At 40.9% G+C, this 11,465-nt stretch overlaps 1 protein-coding gene across 1 annotated transcript; it reads left to right on the top strand.

Annotated features, from left to right (window-relative positions):
- Positions 1 to 8,336: 8,336 nt before the first annotated feature.
- On the top strand, positions 8,337 to 9,599 carry pirt (phosphoinositide interacting regulator of transient receptor potential channels). The gene is given in 4 exon segments (XM_030736276.1): positions 8,337 to 8,562; positions 9,058 to 9,206; positions 9,208 to 9,403; positions 9,406 to 9,599. Coding segments are annotated over 4 exon segments (459 nt in total). The 5' UTR covers positions 8,337 to 8,522; the 3' UTR covers positions 9,480 to 9,599.
- The last annotated feature ends 1,866 nt before the right edge of the window (positions 9,600 to 11,465 follow it).

Raw genomic sequence — 11,465 nt, 5'->3', positions numbered from 1 at the left:
CAGACAAGCTGCTTAAGTTCCATTTCCCTTCATTTTAAGCCAACTTTCATCTGACTGGCTGCACCTCATGGACAAAGGATTTGAACAGCAGGTGGGTGGTTGCATCTGTGCTCACAGTCAGAGCTGTAAACTTCCTTGAATCTTGAATCATGCTTTTTGTTCAATAAATACCATCAAAATGACTTGAATGAAAAAGGAGGGGTGTGCTCAAAATGTCCCTGATTGTCCAATTTACATTCTGAAATCAACTCGGGGGGCGGGGGCTGTGCCTTAAGTGGTAGAGTGGGTCCTCCACCAACTGAAAGGTTGGTAGATTGATCTCCAGCTCCCACAGCCCATGTGTTAAAGTATCCTTGGGCAACATCAGACAAAAGATTAAGGAAGACTGAGCCACAGGGCGTGTGACATCATCAAACGTATGCCTGACTGAAACTAGTATCTGCCATGTTTGTTTGTCTGCTGAAAGCACACCACCACATTTACAATGCACATTATTATTGTATGAAATCTATGGTTAGCCTTAGCCAGCAGTTTCCTTCTACGTCACCTGCTCTGGCCCCTATGTTCTCCACTCCATCAGATTGAACTCCGCTTCCTGTCTTTGGTGGTCATACTGGCAGACATTCAGGAAGCTATCGGACACTCAGTTCAAAACACACTTCACCAAATGCAACATAACAGACAAACGCAAACCGCAGCTTCGAAAGTTGTGGTCACAGGAGCACCATCAGTATGTGTATGCATGATAAAGAAAGTGCTGTGTGAATGTACTGTACTGTGAAGTGCTTTGAGAGATCAATAAGAGTAGAAAAGTGGTATAAATGCAACACGTTTATAACATACTGGCCCAGGGTTCAGTCTGTGAGTTAGCATTTTATTAATGCCTGGCTCAATGGTCCCCCTGAGTGCTGCTGCTGCAGTCCAACCACAAGAGGAAAACCACAGAAATGGAAAATTTGAGTAATGAATCTTTTATTTTTCTTCATCAATCAAATTCAACCCAAATCAATCTGAGAAACAATTATGCATTTTTGAATATATAAAAAATTGATCATGAACATTTCAAAACCATTTTTCATATTATTTACTTTAATCCAAACTGAACAAAAATAATGCTGGTTTGTTCCCAGGATCTGAAACAACCCAAACAGCATTCCTGAAATGATGGGTTCGTGTTGGGAGGAAGGTGGAGCAGTGCAGGCACAAACTAACCTGACATTTACAGCCAGGAGATTTGACCTTCATTTTAAAACCCACTCACTCTTTAATTTTTTTTACATTTTTACTTATTGTTTGATTAGGTTTAGGCACCCAAACTATTTGATTGGGGGCAGGAAAAACATGGTTTGGGTTAAAATACTCTATTTACATGTTAGAAGGCTCTGTTGTCTGGGCTCCTTGGTGCCCTCTTCCCCTCCATCTAACTGTAATAGTAAGTAGTTAAATGTTAAGTGCCAAACATTACAGTTCCTCTAATGGCCACTTGAGGCTCGCCACAAAAGTGAATGAGTCCCCTCAGACAACCATTTTAAAATACCCAACTTTATAACAGAAATAAACATGTTTACAGACTGGTACAATTAACAGTTTGGGTTTTTTTGTATGAACAACTTTGTTGCTGTAGTTTTGCTGAGCAGAATTCTAGGTTTATATTTGATTATTACTTAGCACTTATTAGTAGCTGTGTATATCTGTGCATTGTATCCATAAAGTTTATGGATGCAGCTTGCTAATGATGCTAGATAATATTCACAATCCACCATCTGGTTTAAATATGGGCTCCAAAACACCAGCGCTGCAGCAGCCACTGCAGTAATGTTTAGGCTGCCACCAGTGCTTAAAGTCATGCTGGCAACACGGATCTTTGATACAGTCTGTGGTTAGTCCTTGATAACAGATGCTGAAGCAATAATTTATTAGTCCCTGCTGGCTGACATATGAGACAAGATTGCCTTTTCTTCAAACATTAATTGTGGTAATTGTAAACAATTGTTATGGTTGAAGATGCAAAGCAGGAATAGGATAATTTACCATGGCTTGACATTGATAACATACTACCACGTTTCAGTTAATGTTAGGCAACTTTACGCTGTTGCTATTGTTATGAGACACTATCTGCCCTTATTTCAGATATTGTTAGGACTCTGTAAAGGTATGAAATTTACAGGGCATAGTTTGGTTTCAGTGTATGAAAATGTGAAATGCTTTTTGCAGGTAGAGAGGGATTAGATGGACCTTTTTTTCCCCCCTAAATTTCAGTGAAATTAATGCAGTGGAATCACTGAAATGAGATCTGGACATCTGCATCAACACCTTATGGAAAAGTTGCAGTGGATACCAGTTTGTACAAACTGCAGTTTATGTGTTTGCTCTCAATCATAAACTTGCAAGGAAAGATGATGCCTCTTGTTAAATTGAAACATAACAAAGAGCTAAGGAAATGAAGTATTTGCTGGTTGGGAAAGTGGATTCATTTACAAAGTAAATGCTTACATTTTATCTAAATGCACTTAGCATTACAGATCACTGATTTCTAGTAGAGTGTCAGTGGCTGCTGTTTACCTTTCAGAGAACAATGAATATTACATTTTTCTGTGTATTAGCAAGGGTGAAAGAGCCTTTATGCTACAGTTGCTTGCATGCCTCAACCTCTGGGATTACTCCACGAAAAGCTATAAATATGCAAAGCAGATTAATTAGTTTTCCAAGGTGACCTGTACAAAGAAAGGGCTCCATGTGTCAATAAATCAGTGATGTACTACCTGAAATGTAATTTGTCTGCAGAGGAATGAATATCTGCACAAGTTTTATTGATATTTGCTCTGGAGTTAATGAGGCTCTGTGCGAGGCTTCATTGGCCAAAAAGTATTTCTGTTTAATCCACAGCCTTAAAAAACTGCAAGGGTTGGAGTTGTTAGAGCATCTTAGTTCTGGTGGCTTTAACCAGAGGGCGTGCGCGCTGCACCTCAAAGTCCACAGTTCATTTGAATCCCAGCCTCAAGCTCCTGCCAAACCAACAAACTCAGCGTGCTGACTCAAGACGAAGCTTATTAGCTCTAATCCCTGGCAATGCTCTCTGTTTGTATTATCAAATAGGATTAGACTGATACCTGTACAGTATGTTGCTTTACCAATATACTGGCTCAACTTTTAACTTTTCAACACTAGTAAGTCACATAATCTGTCTGTGATATGAGCGGTGTCTGTCTGACCACGCGTCTGGGAACCTGGAATTACATTTTACCTAAAATTGCACGTATTATTTTTACATTTCAGTGTTATTAAAGAATGCGAATGGATCTCAAAATGAAAGGAAAAACTGACATAAAGAGCTTCACCACCTGCAAACAGGGAATCCAGGCATCACACTTTATGTGGGACTGCATAGTATCTGTATCCCTTGCACCACATACTGAGTCAATGTTCCCCAATTTAATTGGCTCTAGTTTTGAAATTCAGCACTGCAAAGCTAAGTCTGGCTTTTATCCAATGGCTATGAAGAAAGCAGAGAAGGCTCTCGTCATGGGTCAAGTGTAGGTTAACCCATCCTGTCTTTCACTGCCTTAACTACACACAATGGAAATCTTCACAAGGTCACAAGCTATGCAGACTACAGCGAAGCATTATGAAAAATATCACACACAAAAATGCAGCTCCTACAAAAACTGGGAAACTGTTTAGAAGTGAGTGAGGCAGTTATTTTTCACATAGCTGAGAAAATGAAATGACATGACACAGGACACGTGAGGCTGAATAAGAGATGTTCCACAACAAAACAGCAGCTAAAAACAGTTAAGAACAGTTTAGCTTAATAAAGAAAAAAAGGTTTTTTACAGAAGTGGGTTTTTTTGGATATGTTTTTCATGACTTTATTCATTGGAAATTGCTGCAAAAAAAAAAAAAAGACAAAAAGCATTTGTAGATAAAATCTTCATTTAAATAAGCATCTAAATGTTACAAGAAAAAAATCCTCTTTTAAACCTTAATTATTTCTTCAATTCATATTTAAAAATCTGGGGGAATTACTCCTCTTTAATGCATCCCAAATGGGGGAATCATGTACTTTGGCTGGGATATTACTTGTGAGCTTAGCTTCAGGCCTGACATTGTCCTATTCTTTCCTCAGATTGTGTTTTTTTTTGTCCTGCAGCTCCAACAGTGCAGTAATTCTTTTCTCTTGTCTTTCCCCCGTCTTGTGCTGTGTTCTCTGTATAGCTGCCACCTCTGCATCAGCAGCTCAACACAGTATATGTTACATTCGTTTTACAGCAGCAGCTCATTTCACCACCAATCCATAGACATACTATGAGTCACTTAGCCTGAAACCTGTCTGTGGATGTCGGTGTGCAACCAAGAATTCCAACTATAACAGAGGGGTTGTCGAGGTCAGTTGTTGGTCCACTTCTGCAGCATTTCTGACCAGTTGTTCTGCACTGATGCAAATGCTGAGCATGATTAGATTCTTGCAATGGTGTGTGAAAACTTCCTGCATTGTAATTACTGGATTTGCAGGAATCAGTTATGTGCAATACCAGCAATCACACAATGAAATTCAAGCCCAGTTCAAGTTTAATTTTGGTATCTAAAAGTAGAGGAAGCAGGGTGGGGACAAAAGGGGGGCGGCTCTCCCATCACTGAGGGCGAGCTCGCTGAGGTAGCAGGGCCCCTGGAGTGGATGAGATTTATAGAGGGCTCAGGATGTTGTAGGGCTGTCTTGGTGGACACACCTCCACAACATTGTGTGGAGATCTGGGGCAGTGTCTCTGGATTGGCAGACTGGGGTGGTGGTTCCCATCTTCAAGAAGGGGGACCGAAGGGTCTGCTCCAACTATTGGTGGATTGCACTCCTCAGGCTCCTCGGGAAGGTCTATGCTAAGGTGCTGGAAAGGAGAGTTTGTCTGTTATTCAAACCTCAGATTCAAGAGGAACAATGCAGTTTTCATCCTGACCACAGAGCACTGGACCAGCTCTTTAATCTCTCAAGGATATTCAAGTGGAAATGTGCCCATCCAGTCTTCATGTGTTTTGTGGATCTGGAGAAAGCATTTAATTACATCCCTCGGGGTATCCTGTGGGGGTTGGAGGAGTATGGGCTGTCTGGCTTGTTGCTACAGGCCATTCAGTCAGAATCTCATCTCTGCTTTTTACAGATGATGTGGTCCTGTTGGCTTCATCAGGTGGTGGCCTCCAGCTCGCACTGGAATGGTCCACGGCTGAGTGTGAAGCGGCAGGTATGAGAATTAGCACTTCCAAGTCTGAGGTCATGATCCTGGAAAAGTGTGGACGATCAGGGAAAAGTTGCTGCCCTCAAGGGGAATAGTTTAAGTATCTCAGGGTCTTGTTCACGAGCGAGGGAAGAGGGGACCGGGTGGATTGACAGACAAACTGGGGCTGTGGCTGCAGTGATGCAGGTGCTGCATCGATCCATGGTGGTGAAGAGAGAGCTGAACATAAAAGTGAATTTGTCAATTTACTGGTCGGTCTATGTCCCTACCCACACCTATGGTCACGAACTTTGGGTAGTGACTGAAAGAACTAAATCACAGATGGCACACTGGCAGAAATGAGCTTCCTCCAAAGCTTGGCTTAGAGACAGAGTAAGAGTGCAGTCATTTGAAAAGTGCTCAAAATAGAGCCCCTATTCCTCCACATTGAAAGGAGCCAGTTGAGGTGTTTCAGGCATGTCCTACCAGGAGGAGGCCTCAGGGCAGGACCCCAAGACACCCTGGAGAGATTATACCTCTCAGCTGGCCTGGGAATGCCTCAATGTTCCCTTGGATTAGCTGGAGGAGAGGGAGGTCGGGGTTTCTTTGCTTAGGTTGCTGCCCCCGTGACCTGGTCCAGGATCAGTGGAAGAAATGGATGTATCTAAAATGTTTACCCTGTTCAACAGGATAAGTGGATTGATGGATGGTGTTACTAATACAGGGTTTTTAAAGGGGAATTTGGGAGGTGGATGAACCTTAGGGTCCACTGTGGTGGTCCAATAAAAGAAAATTATAATTTATATTATGGGTGCCAGGGTTTCTTTGTGGATTGACTATATAATTAGCTGATCTGTGCTGCTGTGCCTCTAAAGTCAGGACTAAGCATGCCAACATATAATTCCTGACTTTGAATCGAGGCAGAAAAATGAAAAAAAAAAAAAAACTTAACAAGAATAACATTTGTAACTTTCAGAAATTTTTAAAGCTTGATTAAAATTTATGACCCCTGAACCTGGACTGCTCCTGCTGCTGTCTAACAATCAATTAACAGTAAAACACTGACTCCAGTTGAGATGACTCAGTTGTGCAAAGCAGATTTTGTTTTTGGCTTGTTATTCTTCTCTTTCTGTCAACAAAACTTGTAGTTCTGAGTATGTCGTGAAGTTGCAGCTGCTGTGCGTAAATGTGCTCAGCTTCCTTTCTTTGGAGATGCACATATGGATCCTATGAAGCTGGAAGAAACAGAACCTCAGTTCCCGTTAATGTTTTGTCCACCCAGGAACAGCTTACATTAACATACGTCTCAGGTGCAGACAGGTAAGACGTGCCTCCGTGTGCCTCCATCAGCTCAAACACATAAACTGGATATGAAATCAGAAAACAAGAAATCGTTTAATGATCACTGTAGTTTGTCAGATGCTGTAGTAACTGCCATTAACACTTAAACTGTGAAAGGATGTGTTTTGAATATGGTGCGATACTACTTTCTGTTTTCAGTGAGTATTTTCAGCTGTAAGGAATTCAAGGCAGCTGCACCTGAAGGAAAATGAACTTGAATGACATTATTATGTGTGAAACTGCCAATCAGATTTATTTATCCATAAAGTGAAGGTGCCAGGAACACTTGGATCATTACAGCCCTCTTCATCCCCATCCTCATCACCACTCAACCTGTAGCAATTGCAGTGCTAGAAGAGTGAGCAAAACTGGGTTACTTTACTCAGTATGGGACAGCTTTATAGCTCAGAAGGTTGTTTAACATAGGAATTCACCGACTTTCTTATAATGCAGCTGTTATTGTACTACATTTGCTAATGACTCGTTCTCTCAATGCTAGCTCGACACAACAAAATGGAAAGCGGCACCACCTTGTGGCTCTATTCAGTAATTACAGGTAAATTACAGAATAGCACTGCACAAACAGCACAAACAGACAGCATTTGGCCGATCACCAGTAGCTTATAGTATATTAGTCCAAACCGTCCAAACATGTTAGGGCTGCAAAAATTTACTCGCTTTATAAGTTGATTTTGACCTGTTTTCAGCATCAAACCCTTTGGCACTTAATGTTCATAAACATTACATGCTACCAAAATGTTTAAATGAGATCACAGTTCTTAACTTTTGTCTGACATGACATATTAACTAAAACTCACATCACATCAAAACTGGAGATCTGCAGGTGGGAAATACGTTCAGATGAATGATCCAATGAATAGGATACAACCCACTTAATTGGACGTTTAAGAGAATTAGGCACTTCATGAGCACAAGCACTGCATGGGATGGGCAATTAATTCCTCATATGTCACTGCAAAGTAAAAGAACAAGCTAGGTTAATTGCTAAAACATTGAATTAACTGATCAATTAACGGCTCGTACTGTTGAAAATTTCAGTAAAGTTAATGACACAGCAAACCGGAATTCCACAATTGGCCCACATGCCGAGCCCCATGGCAGCGCTGCCCTCTGCGGGATCATAGAGCTCATTGCACGTATGGGCAGAGTTGATCACATCACCGTTGAACCACATGATGGTGCATTTTAAAGAGATGACAGCAGTAATCTAATGAAACCAGGGAGGAGGTTCAGTGTTTGCTAAGTACAAGCAGCAGACCTGAAGAGCCATCGTCTCAGCTCAGGAGCTCTCTGTAGAGTCTAATTGTGTTAATGTGTGAGCTCATGTTCAGATCAATGGCCACACGGTGACACTTGTCTCTCCAAAAGAGCGCACGAAGCGACGCAGACACAAATGTGATATCAGGCCTGTTTAATGGCAGCAGCAGTGTCAGATTGCAATAACATCCCTCTGACGTTCTCCCCCGAGGCACGAAATCTTAGACGCTCAATATTAAGATGACAAAAGAAATCCAAAAATTTGACCAAATTTCCGAATGATTTCCTTTATTTTCAGAGGGTTAATATTACTGTACAGATTTCACTGATCTCATGTCCAGTGAACAACTTGCAGATAATTGCTCCAGGGTACTTTGAGATCAATACTGTACCAACATAACCGTCACTGTTGGAAAAGCTTGCTGCATCAATCTGCCTATAACAGAGAGCCATTTCCTGCCCTGCTCTTCTTTGTATGGAAAGAGTACAAGCTGGAAAGACAGATTTTTTTTTTTTCCCCCTCTCATTGTCCCTGTCCTGGAAAATTTGAGGGCCATTTTTCTTCCTCGAAAAAAAGGCATCACCTGAGCTGTTTATTGAAGTTTTTGTGAAACCGTTTTAGATCCCAATGAGCCTGAGTGGTTTTGGGGGAGTCTGTGGATATCCTCTGGGGAAAGAAGGGCAAGCACCTCACCCTGGATGTATCATCAGGACAGACCGCCTGCAATGGTAGATGATGGTAAGGGGATGGTGGTTACAGGGTTCTGTCGAGGAGGTGGAGATAATGCAGGAGGGTGGGTAGATGGTTGTTGAATCTGCATTGCTGCATTTTACTGGGTTCTCTGGTCAGACGATGGTCAGAATTTTTGTCAGCTTCTCTTTCACATTTCTAAAGGATTTGTGATTTTTTTCTGTGTAACTTATTGTTGAGTCTTGTAAAGTGCAGCCAAAGGGACCTGATCCAGAATCTGAAGGTAGGTGTTTGTTTACTCGTTTATTCCTTTCCTGGGTGTGGACTGTTTACATTCAGGAAAACAAAAATGTGTAGACATGACATCCTCACGATCGCTGATTACAACTTTAACTTCCTGGTTATACTTATGTGATACAAAGACTGTTTTGCTTATTGCAGAATGTTGTAAGCATACTATAAGATCATTAGTAACTTTCCTGTATAGAAAGAGATACATCCTCCCTTCCAGATTGATTTTCTTTCCGCATTGCTTCCACACAGTCAGCCAAGAGGTCATGCCAGGGAGCCCTGAGAACATCCCCCTGGGAGAGTGCCACGCTCTCCCAGTCCAGGGACCAGCTCACACCCCGAGCCGCACTGCGAGCACCGTGTTCAGCCTATCCCGCAGTGAGTCTGTCTGGACTACAGAGAAACTCCCCCAAGAAGTCTGAAGTCTTTTGGTTCCCCATCCACCTCATGTCCACCGGGGGCAGCTTCCTGGCATGTGGCATCATCATCAGTGGCCTGTACTTTGCCGGCCACTGCCGGAAAGTCACCAACATCCTGGGACCGGCCCTGCTGTCCATTGGATTGATGGTTTTTGTGGTGGGCGTGGTCCTGATTCCTATTACAAAGAGAACAGGAAGCGGTCTAAGATGAAGAAGCCCGTCAGTTACTACAGGCCTCCGGCATTCAATCTGTGATGACGCTTTCAACAAAACTTTATGTTTGGACGTAATTCAAAAGAAACTTGAAGAACGCACTGAAATGAAGTCAATAATTTCAGCTCTGTGGAAAATAATTATTAAAAGGCTGTGTGGTAACATGTATGTTTATCTCTGCGGATTGATGGCGCTATCTCAGTCTCAGCGTGCATGACAGCGTTTCATTAATAACTGTGGCTGCTGAAAACAGGATGAGAGCGCATGGACGGGAATGTGCTCCAGGAAATGCAATTATTTACACTTTCACAAACAATTTAGCAAGAAGATGCAAGACAGCAAAGTGTCCTTATGAATATTTGACAGCTTGTAATTGTCACTTTCTGGTTTACTGTGTCCAGCTGCATGTGGTTGCAAGTCTTTGTTACAGTGAAGCACGAGGGAGGAGGCTTGAATCTAAATGCATTCATCCCTGAATTATGTAAAGAGTGATGATTTAACTAGTGTGACCTGAAAGCACATTTACATAGATTTCAATATTAGGCAGCAGCCAGTTTAAAGTAACCTCTTCACTACCAGCTTCTACTGTAATGAGAATTAAATATTAATTCCTTCTGGTCATTGAAAATGCACTCTTTGGGCTGGCAGAGTAGGTCATATTTAAAATTACTCTGATCAATATTTGTATATTTACAAACAATCATGTGAGTGCTACAGAAAGGAATCCCTCTTTGTAACGAACATACAACAATTATCATCAAACTCCACCCTCCCCCTCGGCCCTGTGAAGCACTTTAGCCTCTTTAAGCTCCAAAGACTGACTGGGCCCTTCCAGCATAACACCAACCACCACAGGAACAGTCAGACGCTGGCTGGGTGAACGCAATGAAGTCTTTTGCAGCCATGCAGCAGGTTTTTAATGAGAGCAACGCCAGAAGTAACAGAAGAGTAAATACTGGATACAATAATCAGAAACTAAAATAATTCACTGACTCCAAAAAGATGAAAATGTTACAGAAAACTGAATATTCAGGTAGCAATGATTTCATTTGGCATTCTGTGCTCTATTTAATTAGGAATATTTGAATGTACGGTCTTGATAACGATACTCTGCTGGATTTGTGACAATGCAATATCTGTAGTTATTCATGCAAGCTGTTAATGTGTCAATCTGCTACTCCCAGGCGGCTAATAAATAAATAGTTAATTAATTTTTAACTGATAAATTATACATTTTGACATACAAGTTGCCAGGTGGCACAAACTGGCACAAGACCAGCAACTTATCAAAAATTAAAGTTAAACATTTAAAAATACTCATTTACATACACGCACACTTAATGATACTGCACCATGCAGCAATCAACATAAATAAAGTCTAAATGTGCAAAATAACAATAAAACAAGTCAGATTTTATTGATAAAAGAAGTGCAACTTAACACAAGTGTATTTATCATATCAATAATATATTTGTAGCTTTCTTATGATGGACAGTCAATTCAAAACTGAATATTCTTACAAGTTATGATGATATTAATAATCACAGGTTTATACTGAGATTATTAGTCATCCTCTGATCCACTGAGAGTTTTATCTGCTTTATCTGCAATCAAATGATTGCAGAAAGTAAAAATCCCAAAACATCTGTGTTTCAAATGTGTTCACGTTTGATATTAATTACTTTTTGATTTCAGACCGGGGTTATCAAAAAAAAAAAAGAAAAAAAAAAAAAAGGTTTTGAATGTGTCACCGTTTTATGGAGAGAGAAAAAAAAGATGAATTCATGCTGAAACAAATCATTATCTACAGGCCAAAAACGTGCAGTTATAAAATCAGACACAGGTTTAAAATGTAAACAACAGTCTTCATTTAAATAAGTGCCTTTGACTTAGTCTAGTTTTTGAAGTTTCTGAACTTTATTAGGTCATCTTTACTTAGTAGTCCTGACACTGAGGAGTTGTGCATACTTGTTGTTGCTGTTTTAATACAGTAGAGAACACTTCTGTAATGGCTCATGAGACTTTTAT

This window comes from Archocentrus centrarchus, chromosome 8 (assembly GCF_007364275.1).
Source record: "Archocentrus centrarchus isolate MPI-CPG fArcCen1 chromosome 8, fArcCen1, whole genome shotgun sequence".
Taxonomy (NCBI): Eukaryota; Metazoa; Chordata; class Actinopteri; order Cichliformes; family Cichlidae; genus Archocentrus; species Archocentrus centrarchus.
The sequence above is the reverse complement of the archived record's forward strand: the minus strand, read 5'-3'. Positions and strand labels throughout refer to the sequence as shown.